The 27133-nt window shown below is 46.4% G+C and overlaps 1 protein-coding gene across 2 annotated transcripts in view; it reads left to right on the top strand.

The window, feature by feature from the left end:
* LOC144784272 (uncharacterized) overlaps positions 1-27133 on the top strand; it is a 491196-nt gene that overhangs the window by 159353 nt on the left and 304710 nt on the right. For both annotated transcript variants that reach the window (XM_078662942.1, XM_078662941.1), the window contains 2 exons: positions 3772-3879; positions 4745-4945. In XM_078662942.1, coding sequence (XP_078519068.1) covers positions 3772-3879; positions 4745-4945 — 309 coding nt within the window. The remainder of the gene's footprint in view (positions 1-3771; positions 3880-4744; positions 4946-27133) is intronic.

The raw sequence follows: 27133 nt of genomic DNA, 5'->3' as shown, positions 1-27133 counted from the left end.
GAGAACAAGATTTACTTTACTCTCTTCAGGCTGGGTATATTACCTATTTGGCAAGAGTTAGATCGGACTCAAATTTTACATTAAAGAATCTAATCTGGAGGGAATTAAATAAACCTCTGTTGTTAAAAGTAACCCGTTGTCAAATTACATGAGGAAAATATTATTGGACTTAAAACTGACTACATGTTGGGACAGTCTGTTTCCACCTAACGTTTTTAAAAAAGCTAGTGAACACACATGTTTAAGCAAAGAAAACAATTCTGGATGACTGTATTTTTATTACAAAGGGGCAATTCAGGAATATTTAAACACCAAGTCTCATTAGCGGAGAACTGTAAATTAACTTGCCTGCCCACTGAAGGAATACTATGGTGGGTGAAAATATGCAAACACAAGCGCTAGCTGTCGTTTTTATTGTCATGAAGCACAGTCTTCGGGACACATTGTTTACTCATGTCCGGCATTTTTATTTATTTTTAGCAACTCTTAAAACCACTTTGTTCATGTAGATTTAAGAAATGGAAGAATAAATATATGATTTGTGTAAAAAGTGACATTTCACAATTAACAGCCCACTTTTTAGGTCGAGGACCGAAGGCTGCGCTTGCGCAGTCTCCCGGAGGAGATTTAATGATTCTCCCCCCCCCCCTGTCTCCGGTGACCTTCCCCGCACTGACCCTGTTTGAATCCCATTCCGGGCTCTCCCTGTGGGGCCACCTGCATCGTCTAGTGTGAACCACCTCCCTCCACTGGCCCCGTTTGAGCCCCCCTGAGCCGTATTGTCGAACTTGCTTGCTCTATTTCCGTGTGGACTTACTTCCCTGCACCGTCTCGTGGGCACCCATCTACTGACCCCCCCACTACACTGCCCATGTGAAGCATCCTGCTTTGCCCTCCTTTGCGCCCCACCGTGCCGTCATGTGTGAGCTCCCCTGCGCTGACCCCCAATTGTACTGACCCACGCAAATCCCACTGTACCGTCTCCTTGTGGCCCTCCTGCACGGTTCTGGCATCTCCGGTTCCCCCGACCCCCGTCCCTCTTCTCCCAGAAATCATACCCTGAGATCAACATGTTCCAGGGAATGAGAGGTTTCTCTGGGAATAGGCGCTTCGGAGGAGGTGGCTTCAAACGTGGCCGAGGAAAAACAGCCGAAGTGTGGAACGGAGACAAAGTAAGTACGATCTGTGCCTTCTCCACGCCCATTTTTTTTTTTTACTTGATGTACCAGATGGGCACTGTTGAACAGCTGCTGCCCATTGCTGTCCATACGCTCAAGTCTCTATCTGAAGGGATACAACATGTAGCTTCTGCCCAGCACAGTGTCAGAGCGCTTCACAATAGGACAGAACTGAAACATGAGAACATTACAACATTACTGGTGAACAAACTACAAAAGCAAAAGTTACATTACATGAGGCAAAAGTGACAATCGTGAGCAAACGGTGCATTACAGGATGATAAAGTGGCAAGTGTGCAGGTTACAAAAGCGAACAAAGTACACGTAGAGGTGTAATACTGCAATAAATGGAGGACACTCAAACACAAGAACAAACGTTACTTAGGCAATGGTGGCACTTGTGCAAGTATCGAAAGCAAACAAAATGTAAGAGGTAGCAAACAGTGTGTTACAAGTTGTCGGTTGTGCTGGCACACGTAGGTCTAGTGTTGCAACAATCGAGGGATGGGTGAGACCGCATCTCGTGGGTTACCGCATCTCGTGGGTAGCAACAACTAATATGTCCCACTGAGCCATTTTCAAGAGATTACTTTTATAACATAACCGATCGGGCTATATTACATGTCACTTCTTGCAACCATAGAACCGATTTAGTAGTAGTAGTGGGGGCAATCATGCATTCCCTGTGAAAAAACAACTGTTGTATCTGGGCATAGCAGGCATCCCCATGTGCAATAAGGGAATGTGTTCTGTGTGTGTGTGTGTGTGTGTCTCTGTGGATAGCTTTTTTTGTAGGTGGCTCTATATGTGGGTGGCTCTGTGTGAGGGTGGCTCTGTGTAGGGGTGTAGCTATTGGCATTGTAAATGGCAATGCGATTTATTTAACGATTAAGCTATTGGCAATGTAAATGACAATGCCATTTATTTATGATTTAAAAAAAAAAGAAATGTCATGAGCAATGCCAATAGCTCTACCTTTAATGATGCCGAGACCATTGCATTGTAAATGCTTGTTTAATTTTGAAGCCTGTGTACAGTTCTTATTATGTGAGTACTAGCATATTGTTCCTTTTCTTAACTATTTCTTTTTAAACCTAGAATGTATGCATGTAAGGAGGCAGGGGCTCATTGATAAGAGAATTCTTAGCTAATTTGTCGTTTGTAAACTCTAACTTCTAAAATTATCAGGATTTTATCAGAAGAAATGTTTATATATCCTGTGTAAGAAATTGGATTATTAGTTCAGTGGGCAACTACTCCTCTCAAGGACTGATTGGATTATTAATTCGGTGGGTGACTACTCATCTCAAGGAATAATTGCAACTGTTGTCGCTAGGTGAACTCCTGGTAGCTGTGGCGCAGAGCAGACCGGTTTAGCTTGGGGCAATGTGTAAAGTTTTTGTGTAATAAAGTCCAAATGCAAACAAATAAAAATCCCAAACTGAATTGGTAAAATAGAGTAAAATGTGATTAAAAAAATTACACCAAAATGATGAAAATCCAAAAAGGGTACCCGGAGAGATGACATTTTGAAGTTTAAAGTAGGAATAGCTCAGAGTACAAAAAAGTGCCAATGATCTAAAATGTTGGGTGTATCCCTGAACCTAGGCGCAATTGACACTGACCGTAGTGAAGTGCGGGTCGGCTACACCAACCAGGTTCGTCCTGGTCAAAGATTTTACCTTCTGATTTAGACCTTTAAGTCCCTGGGAAGGAACTTGGCGACTCTTAGGGTTTCAGGCAGAGGCCAAACAGCAGGTCCCAGTCAAGGTCCAGTTGCCACTAGTCAGCTGGGTAAGGCCTCTTGCAGCTTGTTTTGTCCCTGTAGCTTTAACAGGAAGTCAGCCTTATAACCCTTGGAGTCCACATCTTCATCCTTTTGGTACAAGACCGAGTAGGTCCAGTCCTTCAGGGTTCTTCTCAGGTCACTGACAGCAGGCTCAGTCCTCCTCTGGTCTTTCTCAAATCCAGAAGTGTTCTGAAGTGGATGCCTAGAGATGCTTCATTTATGCCTGGCATGAGCTAGTAGGTGTCAATGGCTCCTGCTCATGCCTGAACCAATGAAGTCAAAGTTACCGGGCCAACCCATCTCACTTTGGCCATTTTCAAGATGGCGGAAGTCTTCGGCTATTCTAAACGTAGGGATGCATTTCCAGTAGCCCATGGTAAAAAAAAAGATAAATAACAGTTCCCAATTCTCAGATATTGTAATAATTTTTACTATTTGAGGAACAATTTGGACATCCTTCTATGTTCGATTTGAAGTGCTTATGCATTTCTTCGGAAAGCGTCATCTTTGATGCATAGCCAATATTGAGGACTCTTAACTTGTTTCAAGGAAAAATGTGCTGGACAAAAATAAAAAAAATTACTTAATCACACTAAAATAGTACAGTGGTTTCTCGACTAATTTTCCATTAATTTGCCAAAACGAGGTACATCCCAATTCCTCAAATATGTACAATTTCAGTCAGTTTTGGGAAAACTACATGGATATAATTTATAAATGCTATCCACCCATTCCTTATATTTTCCTTTCACACCTCTGCTCTGAATATTCTTTCCACCAAACTGACCCATTCTTTTTCTACAGATTGCACAAAATGGATTTCTTCACAGGCGTCGTATGAGATCCATACGCTACTAGCCCGGACCCTTGATGCGCAGTGCAACTGTGGTGTGTCTGTGGAGTATTTCAAAGGTATCATTTCCAGTATATTCAATGTTCTTCTTAGTTGCTTCTTAGTTGCTCTTGGGGAGAGGAGTTGGCCTAACGGCTAAGGCGCTTGACCTCGGACCTGGGGATCTGGGTTCGAGTCTCGGTAACAACGCCAAAACCTCCTGTGATTCTGGGCACATCACTTAATCTCCCCGTGCCTAAAAATTAAAGTGTGTCCTCATGTAAAATGTAACTTGTGCTATGTAAAGCGCTCTGATACCTGATTCGGTTCGGGTCTAGTTCGCGCTATATAAAATTCTACAAAAAAAAACCCAGTATACAAGAATGAAGGGACAAAATATCTCCTTGTTTTCTTTCCCCCTTCCCTTTCTTTGTATCCCTCCTCCTCTCTTAACTTGTGTTTCCCTGCCTATCTCATCCTGTTTCTTCTTTGCCCCGTTTTGTTTACCTCCCTTTCATCCCTTACTTCCAGACTCTTCCTCCATTCCATTGCTCTCCATCCCTTTCTTCCTCTCTCCCGTACTTCCATACTTTCCTTCCTTCGTTTCTTCCCATCCTTTATACTTTATACTTCCACATGTTCTTTGCCTCCTTTGCTCACCCACCCACTTCTTTTCGCCTCCTCTATCAGCATTCTTTTCTTTATTCCACCTCCATGCTTTCCACTCCGCTGTCCCTTGTTTCTCTCATTCCTTCTCTCTCTTTTTTCCTCTTTCCTGTTTCTTCCTACCTTCTTTCTCCACCTCCGTCTTTATTCTCTGTCTTTTTCTTCCCCCTTATTTCTCTGTTTCATTACTTCTGCCCATACCTTTCTAAGACCTATCTTGCAAGGCCTTATTCTGCCTTTGGGTCTTATGACCGTTTTTTCTGTCATTTCTTCCATAAGATTCCAACTTGACCTGCCAGGGATCTGAGCTGGTGTTTGAAACGCGTCTTCTAGCCAAGTCTGCCCCACAGCTGGCCAGCCTGTCAGACGCCTTCACAGACTTTTTGGGCAGAGGAGGAACTGTGTATGTTGGTGGCAGGAACACAACAATGGAGCCAGCCTGTTTCCAGGGAACTGGGGCAAAACCCTCGGGAATGCCAGGTACCATTCCCCTGCAAAAACTGATTTCAACTACTAATGTTTTGTTAAAAAAACAAAAGAAAGTCTGAAACTTGCATTTAATTTGAAGCAATGCTTTTGCTAAAGGCCTGCTGAGAGCATCAGCAAAATGTTAGATATTTACTTGCACATGGAGGAATCAATGCTTTAACCTGAGGGCCCAGGATGAGGTTCTTCTTTCAGATGAGGGGTCATAAAGAGAAAGTGCAAGATAGGGGCTTGAAAGAGTTGTGGCATTCAGTGGAGAAGAGAGCTATGGTAATGTTGCTGTGGGGCGTTAATATCAGATAGAAAAAAAGAAGTTTGGATTTTGTCAGGACCGAGTTCACAGAGGATGCAGCTGTGTGCATGTGGCAAGCTGGCGTTGTAGGCTATGGTCAAAGAAGGGGCTGTGGTCAGACAAGGGCAAAATGCAAAGGCCCAGCTGTAATGCAGTGCCAGTCTAAGGCAAAAGAGGCTTGGAAAGCTGTCAACCAAAAGGAAAGTGAATTATGTTAAAGAACATTTGTAGTGGGTGGTGTGAGATATGGGGCGTTTTGATGTTGGTACCGGTATATGAAGTGCATATTCAAAGGTGCTGGAAGTGGGACAACCTATGGACGTTGTGTTGTCAAGTGAGTTTCAGGCAGACAGAAGAGGCCCTCATGCAATGGTTGGTGCTGTCAAAGAAGGGAATGCCTAAAGGGGCTGTCAGCGTAGGAGCTAGAATGGCAGATAAGGAGTGCGCTGTCAGATGAGGTATATAGGAAAAGCAGGCCATAATTATGCGCACCATATAATCACATTTTGTATTCAATAAAACCAAACTCTTGATTGAAAATACTTTATTTAGACATTCAAGTCAGTTAAGGAGTCAACAGCATGATATTTAAAAAGGTGTACAAATATAAAACATTAAAATATGGTGAGCAGATAAGCGACGCGTAGGAATGTGACCATTTTTGCATGGGTGCACCCACTTTTTGCCTAATGTTGATGTACTTTGACTGAGTGTGCCCTAGGTTCCCGCTAACCAGGTACCCACGACCTATGTTCTTTCCCTAAACTGCACTGTTGCAAAACCCAATTGGCAATTCTCTGGCCACATTGAAGTCCCTTGTAAAGGGTACCATAGGTACCAAGGGCACTGTGGCCAGGGAAGGTCTCTTAAGGGCTGCAGCACTTATTGTGCCACCCTTAGAAGCCTTTACACACAGACACTGCCATTGCAGGCTGAGTGTTTTGGCGCAGAACAAAGTGAAGAATCGACATGGCACACATTCCTGTGTGCCATACCTACAACCCACTGCCCTGGCATAGGTAAGCACCACTCTAGGTGGGTGCACTATACCAGTGGTGAGGGGACAGGTGCATGAGCCCTGTGCCCCCTACAGTGTCCAAGTCAATTCTTAGACAATGGAAGTGCAGTAATGCCATAAAGAGTATATGGTGCTGGGAGTTTGTAATTACGGACTCCACAGCACAATAATGGCTTTACTGAAAACTGGAAAGTTTGGTATCAAACTTCTCAGCACATTAAACCCACAATGATGGCAGTGTGGGATTTAATGAAAAATTCACTCAGAGGGCATCTTAGAGATGCCTCCTGAAAAACGACTTAACTCAAGTGTCCTAGCTGAGTGGCTGCTCGCCAGTGGCCACCACCAGACATGTTTCTGGACCCCTGGGTCGAGAGCCTGACGGTCTCGGAGTCCTGAAACAAAGCACATCCTGGGTCGATGTGCCAAGCCTCCTCCCCCAGGATGGGCTGGGTCAACTAAAGGGAAGTTTCAAAGGCTTTCCTCCTTTGTGAGCTACCCCAACCATTTGCTCCTCCCAGCAACCTACCCCCACCGGTTCTGACCCCCACTTTGGGTGTGAGAATCGGCGGGAAAACCAAGTTAGGAGGAGATGTGTGCCTACCTCTACCATCTCCACCCCTCAGGTGGGGGAAGCAAGGCGGTGCATAACTCTCAGTCCCTGCCATCTTGCAGACGGGGGGGACCCAGCCAACAAGAGTGAGGCTTATGCCCTCCTCCCACTGGAGGGTGGCATAATTAAGGGTGTACCACCCCAAGGAAGGGACCAATTGGTCCCGACCTGTACCTACTTGTAACGCCTCTAAATTTAGTATTTATAGGTAACCTTGCCTCAGACAAGAAAAGAGAAAAAGGACCAAAGAAGCAGTGCTGAAAGAAGAAGAAGAGGAGGATACCAACTGACTTGGGCCCAGCCCTACCGGCCTGTCCCAACCTCGACATGCTCCAGTGAAATCACGGTGTGTCCTACAGCCAGCAGCCCCCAAGAACCCGGAGGACTTGCCCTGCCTTCCCAAACCAGACTTTGTCTCCCGTGAGCACCAGATTTGCTCACCCACAGACTCTGGCTCTCGCCAAATTCGCGAGTCTGCACCACTCTGCACCCGACAGCCCGAGTTCAAGTGGCCCAACACCATGAGGAGGGCTCCCCAGCGATTCTGACCTGGGATCTGGTGACCCCTGACCTACCACCAGTCTCCAACCGACTCCTGCAGCTTCTTTCTGAAGGATTCCCCCCGAATCCCCATTGAAAACAACAGGGCACCCAACGCCAAAACAGCACCCTGCACCCGGTAACAAAAAACATGCATCTGTCGAAATATTGCTGGTGTGTTCATTTTACCCCTGAACCTAAGCATAACTCAGAAACATTGAAATGCCACAACATGCCATGCCATGGCATGCATGCGATCCACACACCACCTGGCCAACTCCTCCTCTGCAGTCCCGCGTGGTGTACAGCAGCCGAGTGGACTGAAGGATGCGCGGGTACAACAGAGTTGCGGGAGAGTAATAATAGTAATAGTAATAGTAATAATTTTATTTCGCATAGTTACTTAAAACCATTGCAATACAAGAATAGGTTAAGAACAGAGAATAATAAAAGTACAATTGTAATAAAAGAAAATAAAACATTCACATTTCCTTGGTTCGAATGTGCACGCAACAACTTTGTAACCAATAAATAAGTAGATAAGTAAATAATAAGATCAGCTTTATAATTATAAAATATTTCTGCTTTCCTGATGTAAGCTCTTTGAGTCAGTAATGTCATTCGACAAGCGGGATTAGGTCAATTGTACAGAGACCGTTATAGATTTATTTCAGGCATCTTTTTTTCCACCGCCTTCATAAATTTTACGAAGCTACAGCTCAAGCGAGAGTTATGGGGAGAAAAGCAAGCCAGAACTGCCTTCCTTCGTGTGCGGATTCCTTGCCGGTTGAAGTGTTTGTTCAACAAGTGTTTCCGTTCATCGTGTAATTTCTCACAAGAGCATATCAAGTGCAGCATGTCCTCTAGCCCCAAGCCGGGAAACCTTCGGGTAGCTGCGCGCTTAATAAATGTAATTATAATAATAATAATAATAATAATAAGCCACATAGCCGACAAAGGGGATCAGCTTTTCTTTTAATCCAGCGCGGGAGATTTTGAATACAGGGTACCAGGCCCAGCCTATGCTTTAAGAAACGCATTTTGATAGATTTGGAGTATCCCTCGCCAAGGTAGCTCTGTGGTGCCTTAGTAGTGTACGAGTTTAGAGTCATCCAACCATGTGTTCTTTTGGAGAGGGCTGCCTTATCTTGGACCGATGATAGCTCTTTGATCGATTCCTTGATCAATTTTTTAAAAGTTATATGATTTACTGGGGTATCCCAGAGCTGCTCTAGTCCCGTGTTTATCCGGCTGTCCAGTAGGAACTTGGCTGCTGCTGAGGACGGATGTTGTACTAACTCACTCCACAAATATTCATTTAATGATCCCTGTTTTGACTTCCTCACTTTATCCCAGGCTATCATGTAGGCTCCCTGCCTTGCTAGGAGCTGTTGCTCGATGCCAAATTCTAGCCTGATTTGAGCTGGTGAGGTTTGTTTGGGCAGGCTGAAGATGATTCTGTAGGTGGCTGTTATTGTATTATCAAGGATCTTGGCATCCCTTCCTCTAAGTGCCTCGCTCCCATAGGTAATTGTTGGGAGAAGTTTAGCGCGGATTACTTGCGTCAGGGACAGAAGTGAGGGGCCAGAAAGTTTGAGGTTTAGAGACTTCAGCGAAATTGCCAGAGATGACCCTTTCCCTCGTATACTCGTTCTCTGGGCGGAGAACTGCCCACCGTTGTCGATCATCCTCACTCCTAGGTACTTATATATTGGGGTATCTCCGATTCTTGTCTTGTTCCAGTACCATGATGTTGGTTTCCTTTTTTTCCTGCTGATGGTCATTGTCTGTGTTTTCTCAAAGTTTATTGTAAGCTAATTTTTATCTGAGTAGCATTGTGTTGCATTCAGGAGATGTTGAAGTCCTACCTTGGTATAACTTATAAGGACGATATCATCAGCATATAGTAGACAAGGTAGATGCAGTCCCCCTAGCTTCGGAGCGTGGGAGTTACAACCGTTTAAAATGGGGACCAGGTCGCTTAGGAACAAGGTAAATAGGGTGGGGGCCAGGACGCAGCCCTGTTTCAGGCCCTTGTTGGTCTGTATGCGCCTGGACAAAACGGATCCATCCCCCACCTTTATCTGTACCCAGGTCTTTGTGTGGAGGTTAATTAGCAGGTCCAAAAGTGGTCTCTATATCCCCCAATTGTTCAATTTAGACCATAAGAGGTTCCGGTTTATATGGTCGAAAGCGGCCTTATAGTCAATGAAGCAGAAATGAATGGGCATTTTGTTAGATTCTGCCTTGTCTATGAGCATGCCCATGCTCAAAATATTAGTCATTGTGCCTACTATTTTGGCAAAGCCTGTCTGGTTTGCCGGGATTAAGGATTTCTCTGTTGCCCAGGCCCTCAGCTCTTCTAGAAGGATGCCTGCAAAATATTTTGCCTCGTTGTCGATTAAAGCCACCAATCGATAGTTTTGAGGGGAAGCCTTATCTCCTGTCTTGTAAATTGGGGAGATAATTGAGCCCTTCCAGGAGCTTGGCAGGATGTTGAAATGTCTTATCTCTAAAAAAAGGGGTTCCAGGGCTGCTGCCCAGCCTGCCGCATCTTGTTTGTAAAGAATTGGCGGGATTCCATTCGGCCCTGGAGCTCCCTCTCTTCTTCCCTTCTTGATCTGGCGCTGAATGATGTTTTTCAAGTTCGGCAATTTCCCTGTTTCGCTCAGAGAGTGCCATTCTGTGGAGCTTATGTCGTTACTCGTTGGAGGTTTTTCGTAGGTAGCAAGCTCCTGGTCCTGGTTATTTCCCTCAGCCTGGTTAAAATGGGTACCAAGATAGTTTGCCCATGTGTCCTCTGAGATGTTAGATGAGATCCCGTGGTGCGTTGGTCTTATAAATGAGTTTATTGATTTCCAGAACGTTGCCCCATCGTTCCGTTTAATGTCTGCGTGAAGTCTCGCCCATAATTTATCCTCCGCAGATTTGTTTGCTTCCCATTTTGATTTTTTCAATGTTGATTTTAATTTCCGTAATTCATCGTGCTTTGCTGTGTCCTTAGGTACCTGTTGGAGCTCTCTCATTATGCGATAGATTCTGGTTTTTATGCCTCTAATTTAACTTTTATGTTCTTGAGAGAATTTGCACGCTCTTTCATTGACTGTTTGTGACTGTGGCTTAGATTTTGTTGCATATGTAGACATGATGTTTGTAAATTGTTCCCATTTCGTGGTTTCGCTGGATCCAGTGCAGCTCCCAAAATGCTGTTTTGCTCTTTTCACTAGAGTTTCGTCTATGGCTGCGGAATATTTAATTTTTTTTTTAATTGACGGTGTGGATTAACTCTTTCAGATCTTTAGATTGCTCAAAGTTGGGCTTTTCGATCTTAAAGATGGTTTCTTGGGGGCAGTGATCGCTGTCTCCGCTGCGGCCTATCTGGTATGATTTTAAGAACTGGAGTAGTGGTAATGAAATAAAGGTATAGTCTAGAGTGCTGCTTGTTCTTGTTGAATGAAAAGTTGCGGCTGAGGGGTTGTCTCCAGAGGTCCTTCCATTTTGCGCCCTGATGTTGAAGTATTCCAGATCTTTTAAAGTCTTATTGCCTAGCTTTGTTTGCTTGGAGAGTTGTGGAGTCACTTGTGATGGAATGTCCCAGATTGCATTTTGAGTTAGTGGTTCGTCTTCTTGTGTGGTACCCATGAGGTTAAGGTTAAAGTCCCCTGTGAGAATGACATTTGTTATGGGTCTTTCCCTTATGCAAGTCTCCATAAAGCTGCAAAGTTCGTTGGCTGCTTTTCTTTTCCTTCTAGGATGGATATAGACGTTGATTAAAGTAAAGTCGGTGTCAACGGTACTTGTTTTAAGTTGTGACAGGTGAATATTGACAGCCAGCGAGGCTGTAGAAGTTGGTCCGACTTCTTTAGCCGTCAAGGTACTTGTGGCCGATATGTAAGTTACTAGGCCGCCTTGAGGGTGCCCATATTTAGCTGTCCTTTTTGCAGCGGAGTAAAAGCGCAAGTAGCCATGAAGGTGCGGGGGATCTACGAGCCATGTTTCTTGAAATGCCACGACATCGAAGTTTCTAATGTAAGTCACAAACTCTGTGTCAGTTATTTTAGGTGCCAAGCCATTAATGTTCCAAGAGCATATTCTCAATAAGTCATGGGCGCTCTCCATTGGCTTGGTGCTAATTTGTCATTCATTATTATTTAAAGTTCTGGCTGTCCATCTTGGGTCGGGCAGTCCAGATAGTTGTGTATATTCATCTACAGTACGTCGGGTGATCTCGTTATGTTGCTCTGCGTTATTGCCCCCTGGCCCTACCGCTCCTCTCAGGACCGAGTTTCTGAGACTTTTTGTGATGGCTTGTTCTGCCTCAATTCCCGCCGGGACAAGAATATCGGGATATCTTGGCTTTGTATATGGTTTTATTGTGATCCCCCAGTTTTTAAAGGTTTCAGCTTCGGCATATATTTTTTGTGAAGTTGCCAAGGATGTCCAAGTTGCTTTTGTTTTTTCAGTGCCTGTGACTTCATCGGCTATAAATTCAATAGAAACTAGTCCCGAGCTTTTTACTTCTGCCAAAGAGGGAATGTGGGATAGCAGCCGTAAGATGTTGCCTCTGTTCAGTGTGTCATGTCTTCCTTGCGAGGTGTAGTCCGGATTGAACCAAATGACACCTGTTGCGTTTCTTTGTTCGCTTGTCAGCCCACTCTCTATTTTCGGTTGGCTAGATCGCATTTCCTTTACTAGTCTTATTGCAGTTGTTTTCGTTTGATTAGAATTAGGTGCGGTGACACTTCGCTCTCGGCTAGGTATTTGTTGATTTCGTGCAGACTCTTCATCGTTTCTTTGTTCGTTTGTCAGCCCTCCCTCTATTTTGGGAAGGCTGGGTCGCAAGTCCTCTACTAGTCGTGTTGCAGTTGTTTTAAGCTGGTTTGTATTAAGTGCAGTTATTCTTAGATCTCGGCCGGTGGTGTGCTGATTCCATGCTGGCTGCCCAGCCGGGTGATAATTATCCCCAGGCCTGAAGATAAAGCATATTAGATCCGTTGTCCCTGTAATGGGTGGTTCTTCTTCTCTCTTTGTGGACGATGTTCCTTGGGTATTTGTAGGTAGATGGCTTTCTGGCTGCCCTTTGCCCATTACTACGTTATCTTGTTCCGAATTATTCTCAGGCTTCGCAACCCGAGTGTGTTCTTGGTTTTTTATATGCCGTAGATTGGGGCCGGGCTGCCTGCTGCTTTTTTGTGCCTGTTCTGCGCTTGGGTTAAGGGTTATATTGCTCAGTTCACCAATTGGGAGGCATGAGTTTTGTGTTCCTATTTCGGGCGCTTTTTGTGTACAAATCCCATTTTTTTCCGAGGTTTTTGTTTCGATTTTACTGTTGCACACTATCCCATTAATGGTTATTACCTCGGTAGGAGTCTCAGATATATTAATGACTTCCTCGCATTCCGATAAACACGTGACACCCTCGAGTTGTGCTGCGCTTTGTTTCATAGTTGGAATATTCCCAAAGAGGTGCAAAAAGCCTTTCCGTTGAGAGTCAATTTTGTATTTCCTGCCTTTGCGTTTTTTTGCTCGTCTTTGCTTGGCATTCATTTTTAAGTTTGCATTATCTTCCTCCGTGTTTTCAAAGAGTGGTGGATCTATAGTTCCTGTTTCACTCACCCCTGTGCTTGTTGGTATTATTGGTGGTGGGGCCCTTGATTTAGAGTTACCTTGTCTATTACTCGCCGGCGCTTCTTTGGACCTTGAGTTGTCTATGTCCGCCTTGAAGGGGCTATCGCAGGGATTGCTTTGTTTGCACTTAGCTGGCCTTCTGAGCTGTGTACACAGGTCGCTCAATATTGTTGGTAATGTTGCCAGTTTATCGATGATTGGGCCACATCCGCATCCCTCTCTATAATTCCCCAAGCCTTGATTCGGCTGAGCCAGTTTGTTTTGAAGAAGCGTATTTAACGTGCCCAACTTCCCATCAATGGCAACCACAAATACAGCCAGTGTGTCAAGTAGCGTCAATTGAGTGTCCATTTTATCCGACTGATAGTTGAGGGCTTCTACCAGGAGTTGTGTTGTTTTGAATAAACTGCACCAGGCGCTTTCATGCTTTGTGAGCTTTGGGGTTTCGTCGTGATTTTCTGCAGTTGTGGGGCTTTTTGGCCGTATCTGAAGCCCCCATATCCTTCATTGAGTGTTCACGAGAAGCATCGCTTATTATAATCGGCGTATTTGTCACCTTGGTATTTGTCTCACTTTTACTGTTATCTTAATGTATGCAGCTAAAAGATCTTCCCACTCTTCCTTACCCTGATATGAAGATATTTCTATTACCTCTAGCGACGAGGTTGGTGACCTGTCAGTGTGGGCCGTATCCTTCCCAGGCCTCAGCGTGCTATTGTGGTCGATTACTTGTTCGATATGGGTTAAAGTTTGATTTCCCAGATTTGAGTCGTTCTGTTCCCAGCGCTCCTTTTCAATGTTTGCATTTGCTTCATTATTGTCGCTGAGATACTTTGTTTGTTTCTGGCTTATTGCAATGCAGTTTGTAGATCCGTCGACTTCGCATCCCTTACCGGGTATGTTGCCCTCACAAGAATTTCCATTAGCAGTAGTGCCAGGGCATATGAGGCTTTTGTGAGGTGTGTTTATAGGCAGGCTTTTTGTATTATTATTTGCCCTGTGCACTTGAATAAGGTTTGCTTCTAAGACAAATTTCATTCCTGGCTTTATCTCTTTGGTTGTAACAGACCTTGAGATGGAGCTTTTGTCACGCTGAGGGGTTGATGTCACTTGTAGAGGTCCCCTAGTCTTGGGGCTGGGGCTTCCCTTGCTGTTGATGGCTGGCAGAAAGCTAGTGTGCTGCACAGGCTGGGAAAGCTGAGATGGTTCAATGGGTTGCTGTAAGCCTGAAGATTCATTGATGTTTGAGAGTAGTGTGTCCCCCGCATTTCTTAAAAAGTGAAACTTTGTATACATTTTTGGTTGAAGCATTGCGAGGCTGGTGTTTGTTTTGCTGCCCTTTACTGCTTTTGTCGGTTGTTCACTACTCAGGCTGTTATAGTCGGATTTATCGCTTGTTATATCAATTAGCGAGCCTTCGCTCTGAGTTGTTTGCCTGGTTTTGGTCGGTGGCTCTTCTCTTGCGAGAGCTTTCGGCGATCTTTTACGTTTGTTTGTGCGTTTGCTTGCCCCCCCTTTATTCGTGGGGCATCCACGAACACGTCCTGATCTCATATCACCAGGGCACTCCGGGCGTCTAGGTCGCGTCCGTTGGCACCCAATGGCCCAGTGACCAGCGGCCTGGAAAATGTGGTTTAGAATAATGCCTTCCTGCACAGCCTCAGGGGTCGGGCGCTCTGACTGGTACTTGGCAACCAACAGGTCTGACGAGGCTTCCAACGGTTCAACGGTCGACGTTCCTGCCACAAGCCTCCAGCTATTGCTGCCTGGTGCCTGTCATATGTTCTCAGTCTGTCGTGGCTCTTCCACCACCGAGCCTTCCACCACTGAGCCTTCTCTGCAGAACCAGCCTCAGCGCCTCCGCTCCTTTGGCATGCGGTGGCTTTCCTTGAGACCCCGCTTCTCCAACTGGCAAAAATGCTCACTGGGTGCTGGGACATCCAAGCTTTCTCCCAGCCCTCCACAATAATAACGCCTTGCTGCAATCAGAGCTGCTGGCACCTTTGTTCTCTGCCCCAAACGCGACTCCAAAGCAGGGATACAGCCGATTGCTGATTGAGACTCCCACAGCAACACGCTACAGAAACCTAGGGGTCTCACAGCTCTCACAGTGCTCGCAGCGGTCCTGGTTCTAGTAGTTCCTGCAGAGCACACGTGTCCGCTACACAGCTACACAGTTTTTTCAGTTTTTATCCCACGGTGCTCGGTGCCGCCAGGATCGATGCTACCACTGCTTCTCCCTGCCGTGCTCAGAGCCGGCGGCAACACAGCTTATCAGCTTCCCCCCGTACTGCCTCAAACCCGCCTCTCACCTCTTCTCATCTCCGGGCTGGCTCCGCGGCTCTGCGGCTCCAATGCTCCGAAGCGGCTCCGAAGCTCTCCAAAGCCCTCCAAAGCTCCAAAGCTCTCGCATCAGCCGTAGGTTTTACTGCCGACCGCCGTAGCTTTTCCTCTCCTCTCCTTGCGGCTACTCGGCTGCTCGCGGTCCGTGGCGTGGTATGGCGGTTTGCTGTGGCTGCGGGAGAGGCAACACTGCTAAAAATAAAGCTGACTTACGAGCAGATTGTTTTAGGTTCCGTTTATTGTCCACGTCCTGTGGTTAGTTACCATTATGTTTCAATGTGTGTTCAGGCAGTCAGAGAAGCCCTTAAAGATCCCATTGCATTTGCATGGAGCAGGTGCCCTCCTAAAGTGTTTGTTAAACAAACAAATGCTACAAAGTATACACATGCAATGCCATTGGGGAATGAGTGTGGCCTCCAATTTTTAAGATGAAGGTGACATTCCCCTCTGTTTAAAAAAGCCTTTAATTTTTTTTTAAAGAAAAGTTTGGGCGAGAGGCCTATAAGAAGAAAACAAGCATTGAAAATGCAATAGGTCTCGCAATAGAAAAGTTTAAGATTTTGGTGTGGTAAATGTAAATATTTTTTAATTTTTGTTTATGTTTTACAAATTATAAAAGTATTAATTTTGTTATTTGAAATGCCAATAGCTATACATTTAGCAAATGTTACATCTATGGCATTAGTAAAGGTACATGTTTAGTTTTCCCCTGTCTTACATGTATTGATCTGACAAATCACAATCTTTTAAAAATGTTATAAATAATACGTTTGCAATGCAATAGGGCTCGCATTAGTAAAGTTAGGGGTATTAGTATTGTAAATGACAAATTTTTTATTTATGTTTTTGTTTTGAAAATAACGAAATTAATAACTTTGTCATTTACAATGCCAATAGTGTTAACTTTTGCAAACGTGACACCTATAGCATTTGTAATGCAATATGTGTTGTATTTACATGACTTAGATGTATTAATATTAAAAATAACAATGGGTTGTATTTTTTCCAATATTTAATACTTAAATAAAAGTTATTGTCATTTCTAATTGCAATAGCTTAAACTTTTGCAAATAACTTTTTGGAAGATTATGTTTAGTGTATTTTATTGTGATGAAAATACAAGAACAGAAGTGAAATATTAACATTTTTTTGTGACATTTGTAATAAAGTTTGAAACATTGAGAGAACATATTTGAATCAGTTGTTGTTGAATGGTTGCACAGATTGATGCTGTGGTGGCTCTGAATGATGTTGTGGCGGCGACGAGTGATGCTGTGGCGTTCAGTGATGCTGTGGTAGCGCATAGTGGGTGAGGGATGGAGTGTGGGCGAGGGATGCAGTGTGGGGCGGGGGAGGGAAGGAGTGTGGGGCGGGGGAGGGAAGGAGTGTGGGGCAGGGGAGGGATGGAGTGTGGGGCGGGGGAGGGATGGAGTGTGGGGCGGAGGAGGGATGGGGTGTGGGGCGGGGGAGGGATGGAGTGTGGGGCGGGGGAGGGATGGAGTGTGGGGCGGGGGAGGGATGGAGTGTGGGGCGGGGAGGGATGGATGGAGTCGGGGGATGGATGGATGGAGTGGGGGGATGGATGGATGGAGTGGGGGTATGGATGGATGGAGTGGGGGGATGGATGGATGGATGGATGGAGTGGGGGGATGGATGGATGGATGGAGTGAGATGGATGGATGGAGTGGGGGGGATGGATGGATGGAGTGGGATGGATGGATGGATGGAGTGGGGTGGATGGATGGATGGGGTGGGATGGATGGATGGATGGATGGAGTGGGGGGATGGATGGATGGAGTGAGATGGATGGATGGAGTGGGGGGATGGATGGATGGAGTGGGGGGATGGATGGATGGATGGATTGGGGGGATGGATGGATGGATGGAGTGGGGTGGATAGATGGATGGATGGAGTGGGGTGGATAGATGGATGGATAGAGTGGGATGGATGGATGGGTGGAGTGGGATGGATGGATGGAGTGGGATGGATGGATGGATGGATGGATGGAGTGGGATGGATGATGGATGGTTGGAGTGGGGGGATGGATGGATGGATGGAGTGGGGGGGTGGATGGATGGATGGAGTGGGGGGGGTGGATGGATGGATGGAGTGGGGGATGGATGGATGGAGTGGGATGGATAGATGGAGTGGGGGGATGGATGGATGGAGTGGGGGGATGGATGGATGGATGGATGGATAGAGTGGGGGGATGGATGGATAGAGTGGAGTGGGGGGATGGATGGATGGAGTGGGGGGATGGATGGATGGATGGATGGATAGAGTGGGGGGATGGATGGATAGAGTGGGGGGATGGATGGATGGAGTGGGGGGATGGATGGATGATGGATGGAGTGGGGGGTGGATGGATGGAGTGGGATGGATGGGTGGAGTGGGATGGATGGAGTGGGGGGGTGGATGAAATGGGGGGGATGGATGGATGGAGTGGGGGGGATGGATGGATGGATGGATGGAGTGGGGGAGCCGAAGGCAAGAAAAAAACGAGTGCAATCAGGGGAGCAGAAGGCAAGAAAATGAGTGCCTTCAGAGGAGCAGAAGGCACGAAAAACGAGTACAATCAGAGGAGAAGAAGGCACAAAAAATAGAAGAAATGGAGAAGCATGGGGAGTGGGCAGGAAAGAGATGGGGGTGAGAGGATAAAGAGTTGGATAGAAGGACCAGGAGAAAAGGATGGAAGGTGGTGAAAGGAGGGTGGATGAGATAAGGGCGAGGATGTAGGTGGAAGAGACAGACTCAAAAGAGATGGGAGTGGAAAGAGACTATAGAGGAAAAGGAGGCTGGAGAGGAGAGGAGCAAGAAAGAGATCAGGGGGGAGGGGGCAGGGAGGCCAGAGGAGCTGTGAAGCATCCAGACTGTCCTGAAGAAAATAAGGTGCGAGGTCGAGGTGAGGCCAGAAAGAGATGAGAAGGGCGGATGGAGAGGGGAGAGAGGAGGTGAACATATGGCGGTGGGAACGGAAACATGCTAGAAATGACGAGCAGGGAGAGAATAAAACAGATGTGGGGAAGAGAAGGGGTTTACGCAGGAAGAGGGGAAGTAGGACGCTGCAAGGCGAGGAAAGAACATCGTAAGATGAGAAAGAGGGGTGGGGAGAACAGAAGGAGATGAGGACGGATAAGCATAGGGAGAGAAAATAAAGAAAATGAGGCAAGAGTGGAGAAGATAACGAGATACAGAAGAGACGATGGCGGAGGGGACGAAAACAATGAGATAAGGATGAGAGGATGGGAAGGAGGCTGGAGAAGTGAAGGGCATGGAGGGCGGGAGAAGGGTGAGGGAGCGAGCATAGGAAGGAGGAGGGAAAAAGATTCTGAGGGAATAGTGGAGGGGAGAAGAGAAAGGAGAAGCAGAGGGAAGAGAGACAAGAATGAAATGTGGATGCGTAAGAAGGGTAGGAAAGAAAGAGTGACGGGTGAGGACTCTAGGGTGGAATATTGTAAGAAATGGGAGGCAAAGAGAAGTGATGTGAAGAAAATGGATGAGAGAACATTATAAAAGAGAGTGCTGCTCTAGAGGGTACACGAGGAGAGTGAGGACAGGGCATGCAAAGAATGCACCTGAAGATGCTTACAGATGGTGAGAGGGAGCAAAGGGAGGGCTGGGGAAATAATGATGTGGAAGAAGTGAGGCGTAGCCAGAGATTGGGGGCGGGGGGGGGGGTAGAGGAGTAGGTGCAATGGAATGGTGAGGGGAAGTGGCATAGCGGAAGGAGTGAAGGAGCACGAGAGACTGCGCAGAGAGGTCAAGAGAGTGACGTGTGTGGTGGTGTGCATCAGGAGGCACTGGGACAAAGGCAGTCAGAGAACAAGTGAAAAGAGACAGGCCACGTGGAGTAAGAGACAGCAAAGTGGAGAGGGTGGTCACAGGATTAGAAGCAGCCCAGGTAGAAATGTGGGGAAAGAAGTGAGCCGCGGAAGGACTGCATGGTGCACGCGGGAAGGAGGGGAGGAACAAGGGAGGGGAAGGACACCTTCGGGTAATGTTTGCGCTATATAAAAGCGCATTAAATAAATAAGTAAATGAAGTCCGCTTTAGGAATTGTAAAATTCCTGGAGTCCAGTTTGTTTTGCTCTCTGCCGTCAAGTATTTTCAGTAGAGCAAGGAGTACGATTACAAACATGAACATTACGAACCTCCTGGAAAGTAAAGATACTTGCTTTGGCTGCAATAAATGTGCTGGTTTGTAGAGAGGATTCCTGTAAACAACAAGCTCTTGGCATTGCTGTGATTAGGGGGGGGCGGAGAAATGCGGCTCGGGAGCAAATGGGGGGAGGGGGCAGGGAGGCCAGAGGAGCTGTGAAGCATCCAGACTGTCCTGAAGAAAATAAGGTGCGAGGTGAGGCCAGAAAGAGATGAGAAGGGCGGATGGAGAGGGGGGAGAGGAGGTGAACATATGGCGGTGGGGACGGAAACATGCTAGAAATGACGAGCAGGGAGAGAATACAAGCCTTTCACCGTAACACGGCTGGCAGGGGAGGGGGCGGAGAGGGGAGAGGTGCGACACGGCAGTAGGAGGAGGAGGGGGGAGGAGAGTAGGGGAGGCACGGCCTAGCGGCAGGCAGGCAGGGGAGGAGAGGAGGAGGGGGGGAGGAGTAGGTGCAATGGAATGGTGAGGGGAAGTGGCATAGCGGAAGGAGTGAAGGAGCACGAGAGACTGCGCAGAGAGGTCAAGAGAGTGACGTGTGTGGTGGTGTGCATCAGGAGGCACTGGGACAAAGGCAGTCAGAGAACAAGTGAAAAGAGACAGGCCACGTGGAGTAAGAGACAGCAAAGTGGAGAGGGTGGTCACAGGATTAGAAGCAGCCCAGGTAGAAATGTGGGGAAAGAAGTGAGCCGCGGAAGGACTGCATGGTGCACGCGGGAAGGAGGGGAGGAACAAGGGAGGGGAAGGACACCTTCGGGTAATGTTTGCGCTATATAAAAGCGCATTAAATAAATAAGTAAATGAAGTCCGCTTTAGGAATTGTAAAATTCCTGGAGTCCAGTTTGTTTTGCTCTCTGCCGTCAAGTATTTTCAGTAGAGCAAGGAGTACGATTACAAACATGAACATTACGAACCTCCTGGAAAGTAAAGATACTTGCTTTGGCTGCAATAAATGTGCTGGTTTGTAGAGAGGATTCCTGTAAACAACAAGCTCTTGGCATTGCTGTGATTAGGGGGGGGCGGAGAAATGCGGCTCGGGAGCAAATGGGGGGAGGGGGCAGGGAGGCCAGAGGAGCTGTGAAGCATCCAGACTGTCCTGAAGAAAATAAGGTGCGAGGTGAGGCCAGAAAGAGATGAGAAGGGCGGATGGAGAGGGGGGAGAGGAGGTGAACATATGGCGGTGGGGACGGAAACATGCTAGAAATGACGAGCAGGGAGAGAATACAAGCCTTTCACCGTAACACGGCTGGCAGGGGAGGGGGCGGAGAGGGGAGAGGTGCGACACGGCAGTAGGAGGAGGAGGGGGGAGGAGAGTAGGGGAGGCACGGCCTAGCGGCAGGCAGGCAGGGGAGGAGAGGAGGAGGGGGGAGGAGAGTAGGGGAGGCACGGCCTAGCGGCCGTGCAATCAAGTAGTGAGGGGGCGGAGCTGGGGGAGGCTGTGAGAGAGAGTAGGCAAGGCAGGCGGCTGGGGGCATGTGCACGCGCTTTTAAGCTCAATGCACATGCGCATTGAGCTTAAAAGTCACGGGCACTGCAAGGAATCGCCACGATTCCTTGCAAGTTAGATAAAGTCTGGATGAGCCCCTATAGTCTCGCTTGCTCGATGCGCATGCGCATCGACAGGCGAGACCTAAAAAAGCAGTGGGTGCCATTGTTAAAGGTAAAGCGCAGAGTGTGCAATGCTGTTGGGAAAGGCGTGCAGCTGCCATTCTTGAAGATAAAGTGCGGTGTTCGGCGCTGCTTAAAAAAACCTACAATTGTAAGATGAAGGTGGCGTTCCGCGCTGATTAAAAATAGAATAAAATGAAAGGTTTGGCGAGCCGCGCAATATGAAAAAAAAAAAAGGCCGCCATTGTTAAAGTGTAACATGTGTAATGCGGTCAGGAAAGGCGCACGGTCATCATTGTTGAAGATAAAGCTGCTGCGCTGCTTAAAAAGCCTACAATAAAAAAAGTGTTAAGCAAGTTGCGCATGTCGTGCGTGCTTCAGCAAGACATTAATTAACTAGTGATCACTAATTGCTGAAGAAACCTAGAGAGTAAGTACACCTGTAAGAGGGGCTGTCCTCATGGGAGGTAACAACAGACTAGAGGGAAGTACTAAGGAGGGACTTCTAAGCTTATTCATGTATCAAAAGCCACCATTTACAAAGGACAATACGAGGAGCCAATTGGAAAGCTGGATTGAAAATTGGTAGAGTTCAAAGTCCACACCTGAATACAGCATGTTTTGAAGAGACCACGCAAGCGTTGCCTAAGTGAGACCTAAAAATAAAAGGTTAGCTGAAACAAATGGTACACAGGCAACCATCAAAACAGAAGGCCAACCGTAAAAATAGAGAAAGCCAGCAGGCAAGCTCTAATGAAGGAGGGAAAAGCACGGCCATAAAAATTGGAGAAGAGGGACCACTAAAACTGGAAAAGTGCAGGAACGGCAATAGGCAAACCCAAAAATGCACAACAGGTGTCCAGCAGAGACTTAAAACAAGTACAAAAGAATATGTCAGAAAGGGGTGCGATGAATAGGAGCTGAACAGCTGAGTGATAGGAAAAGAACGGTGCAAAATGGGAAACAATCTGCCATCACCACGACTCGGCAGGGTCTGACTGAGGGTTACTGAACCCTCCGTCAGCCAGATAGTCACAGCAGGGGGGGTCTAGTGCGAATATAATTGCTCAAGTAGGTGAGGTCCAGCTCTTTGTGGCATACATATTTGTGACCAGTATTTTCCTACAGAAGCGATTCTCTTCCCTTTGCAAAGCCAGACAGTCTGAAATGCCCCAAATACCCGCCCCATCAGAAGCAATTGGGACACATTGGGCGTTGTATATCTGAAGTATAGGGACCGGTTCCCTACCATTAAAGGGGCATGGAAGGCTTAGTAGAGAACCTGTTGCTCTGCTCAATTTTGCACTACTTTTGGAGATGTGGGCGGGGCCCATGATCCTGCTGCACGAAACATGACCCCCCCAAATTGGATTTTTTTTTCTAAACAAATAGTTTGAACCAATTCTAAAACTGGGAATTGACAAGTGCCTCGGGCCACAGGACATAGTGAAAGATTTGGAGAAATTAGTCTGCAAATCTAAGTTGGCCATATAATCCACAGTAGAGTTAACTAATTTATGTAGGCCATTCCTTCGGAGTTTGGAACATTAGTACAGCGTCATCCGCATAAAGTAATGTGGGAAGTGGAACACCATTGGCCTTGGGAATGTCAGGCGTGCTCATGATGAGATGTGAGCTAAGGTTATTAATATATAAAATAATGAGCAATGGTGAGAGCACGCAACCTTGGCGCACTCCATGCCCAATGCACACTCAAAACTCTCCATTCTGACAAAACCTAACCTTAGCTTTTGTGTTCGTATGTAAAGACACTACCATACTTACAAGGGTGGCATCCAATCCCATCTCAATCTGTACTAGCCACAACTTTGTCCTCTTGACACAATCAAAAGTCATGGACAAGTCCATCAATGATAAGTAGAGTGAGGCCGGCTTTGCCTCAGTATATTTGCCAATGACTAAGTTTAGGTTCAAGCATCATTCTATCGTGCCTATTCCAGTGCAAAAACCGTACTGGCTGTCATGGAGGATGTTATTATCGATGACCCAATCTCATATCCTATTATAAAGTACCCGCCCAAAAAATCTTTGCGGGGATGTCAGTAAGCAAAATGGTTCGGTAGGACTGAGGTTTCGAACGGCCCCCTTTTTTAAAGATGGGAACGGTGACTGAACTAAGCGAAGAACTAGGAACTGTGAACTGAGTCAGGCTATTAAAAAAGTTGGTTATTAGAGGGGCCCCTAAGTGTATGTTACATTTAATTACATCTATTGGGATGCTGTTTGCACCAGGCAATTTTGTTTCCCCCAGCACTCTGTTGAATGGCCAGAGTAACTTCCTGTAGAGAAACTCTCACGTTTGCAGACTGGGCTTCATGTTCAAGTTGTAGATGATCAAGGCTTGGGGCAAAATAAATGTGCATGAAATGGGTCACCCAAGCCTCACTACTTATGACAGCATGGTACAAGTTATTTTTTGATCAAGGGATCACATGTCAAATACTGCTCCCCAAAACGTTTGACTGTCTCTCGAAAGGGCTGAACACATGAGTACCTCCCATTGTTTGGTAATGATTTAATTCCTCCTTTATGCTGTTGTAAATGTATATTTCTTCCTTATGGTAGCTATCAAAAATGGGCCTCTAGTTTTTTTTGGCCAAGGCTATGTAAAGAGCGATTTAAATGGGAACACTTATGATCGAACCAGCGGGGGACCTGCAGCAATATTTATTTTGGTTTGCAAACAGACTCTCTAATTTTCAAACACAAGGACACGTTAGAGCTTACGATTTCTCCTGGTATAGCAACTTCTACCAAGCATTCTATGATTAGCTCAAAATTGCCTGATAAAATGTTCCCCAAAAATAACAATGGATCTGTCAATTTTCAGCATAGTCTCAGGTTGCTGTTTAAAGTTGACAGGTTTGGAGGGCGTGGTTTGGACGCCGAGAGGAATGGCGGCTCTGTGATTTCCTCCTCCGTGGTGTAGGTCTAACCACGACTTTGGGACGTATTCCACCGCTCCAGTTCCTAAGGAAAAACCAACACTGGAAATCGGAATGTGAGGGGACTCTGCCGAGCGACCGACCGAACCTGGAAGTGGCCGAAAAGTGAAGTTACGGCTGAATTCCCCCGGGGACTCAGCGCTGGGAAGGACAAGCGAGAAAATGGCGGCTCCGTCCGAGCACTGAAGTCATCGCAAGATCTCTGGCCACAGGCATGGACCCCAATTGGTGGTGCCCGGACGTATTCGGACATTTCAGAGCTCCCATGCCCGTCTGTGAGTAGTTGCTATCCCTATAACGTTGTTAGGTGTGTTGGCGCGCGCTGCACGAGTGACTCTATCCACCCCGATTTAACCAGCGGAGGCTTTATCTGGACGGGGGTTAGGTCCAGCACACTGCTCACGAGCCTACCGCAGGCACTGTATTACGGATGCAGCGATAACACCGCATATTTATTAATCGGCGTCTTATAGCAAGGCTAGCTTCTGGCTGCACACGTGGCACCCGCAAGCAGTATTGTCCTACTCAACACGGTGGACTCTTTTCTTTTCTAAATTGAGACTCGGCGCCCGTGCAAATCACGCAGACCTGGCATAGCGCAACGAACTCGCCTAGCAAATAACAATACATATAAGTTAATCTGTGTATGGAAGTCACTCTATGTGTGCTGATGTAATGTGACTCAGCCTGCAGCGGACGCTTGTGATCAATAACACGATCAATGAAACGGGAAACCTAAACACATCAACCCCCATGACAACTGCTACGAAATGGCCGCGCTACTTCTCCTAGTGCAGAATTACGGGGCTTCGCCTAAGTAGGTGCAACAGTTAGGCTGCCATGCTAATTGCCATACTAATTGCCTCAGAGTGTCAAAAGGGTCTGTATACCTGCTAGTGCTGCTGTAGTGGATTATACCTGCTTGGTATGATATGTGACTTGTAGCACTGGATGTAATGATTTGTAGCACTAGAACTACACATTGATAGAAGCACTCTGTGTCACTACCTTATAAACCACACGTGTGAACAGGATATGTTTGTAGATGCTTAAGGCAGAGCTATAACTATTGCCCTTGTCGGAGCTATATACAAAAGGAATCAGTGGTCACGCCTCACGTTCTATTTACGGAGTAACACACAATTAGCCTTTCCCCAAGCAAGGCAATAGTGAGTACGACAATTATCGAGCTCGGCCCACTGTCCTATCCACGACGTCCCTGGTAACACGAATCAGGAGCAATGACGACGGACAACAAGGAGCTAGCTAAGACCTTAAAGAGACTCAAATCTGATCACTCGAATCCAAACTCTCCGGTCAAAAGTAAAAAAGAAACCGCTGAGGCAATGGAAATGATACTAAGCAGACTTGATGAAGTCAGAGACCTAGCTAAATCAACTAAAGAAGTGGTGGCAATCAGGCAAGACATACGTGACACCAACACAAGGTTGGATGAGACGGAGTCAAGGATCAGCAGATTGGAAGACACCGAAACCAAGACCTGTAGCGCCCTCAAACGCCTAACTATCGCTTCGGACCAGGTAACAAGTAAGCTAGCCGAATTGGAGGACAGGAACCGAAGGTGGAACCTTCGCATCTTTGGTATTCCGGAAGGTTCCGAGGAGTCGTTTGGCTCCTGTGTGCCGTTCCTAGAAAAGTGGTTCGCTGAAGCCACCAGCATGAGCTTCAAACAGCCCCTGGAATTCGATAGAGCGCACAGAGTGCCTGGTAAGATCAACAAATCCCAGAAGGGCCCTAGGCCTATTGTGTGCAAGCCACTACGTTATCAGCATGTGGAACAGATACTTAACTTTGTCCGGAAACACAACCATATACTATGGAAAAATGCCAAAATATACATATCACAGGATTATAGCAAGGAAACTGTAGACGTACGGAAGGCATTCCTGGCGCTCCGCCCACAGCTGAAATCCATGGGGTACCAGTATGGCTTTGTGGGACCGGCGAGATATAGAGTGACTATTCAGGGCCATTCACACATCTTCTCAGATCCTATGAAGCTCAAAAGGATGCTGGATTGGCCCGAGGATCTGGCCATGGACACTCAAAATTCTGACAGCATGGCAGCCACTTCTTCTGGCGTCAAATGAGTATCCTTTTCCATCATACTGGCTGTATGGTTCTTTATTTGTCAGATGGCTAAAATATACTCTTAACACAGGCCCCGATGGTTCCAAGACACCATGCTGGCCTGCACTAGTACTGTGCCATTCGCATTGTGTTGTTGTTGCTTTTGCTAAAATGTTTAATACGATTATCACAACCGTCGCAGACTAATTGCCCTAAAGGGTTGGGTTTTGCTCTAATGTCAGGGCTCTTGTCATTGCCACTAGAAATATAGACCAAGTTCATAAAGGTTACCCTTGCTTATGATGTGGGACACACTTACATAGATTGGCAGGTGGCTTAGTTCTCTAATCTCAGTCTTCATTTCAGTGTTCATCTACTGTTATACTTAGCAATAGTATGTTACTTTGCTGGAATAGTTCCAATTTTTCACTAAAGTTGAGACCCACGGGGAGGATTTGTTGCAATTTCTCTCCAGTCACCATGTCTACTGTTTACTGGTGGAGTGGGGTGGGTGGGGGGACGAGGGGTTTGGGGGGGAAGGTGTGTTAATTGTACCTTGTTTTCTTTCATTTCATTCTGTGTTCTATGTGCTTGTACGGATCCTATCAGACAGTTACACTTCGACTCGACAAAATACTGATGTTACCTTCCATCCAGGTTGGTCTGCCTCGGCACTTGACAAGATCCTTCGGCATGTCCAATGACACAAAACAAATTTAATACAACACTGGGTATGGCCTCTATAGACAACCTGAAAATACTGTCCCTGAATGTAAAAGGCCTTAACCAACCTGTAAAGAGACAAAAGATACTAGACTATGTACGCAGACAACGGGGTGATATTGTCTTGTTACGAAAGACTAGAATAGATGCCAAACAGTTTTACCATTTAAGGAATACATTTTACACCGAGGTTGTGGG

Source organism: Lissotriton helveticus, chromosome 10, assembly GCF_964261635.1.
Source record: "Lissotriton helveticus chromosome 10, aLisHel1.1, whole genome shotgun sequence".
Classification (NCBI taxonomy): domain Eukaryota; kingdom Metazoa; phylum Chordata; class Amphibia; order Caudata; family Salamandridae; genus Lissotriton; species Lissotriton helveticus.
This window is presented reverse-complemented; position numbering and strand designations above follow the sequence as displayed.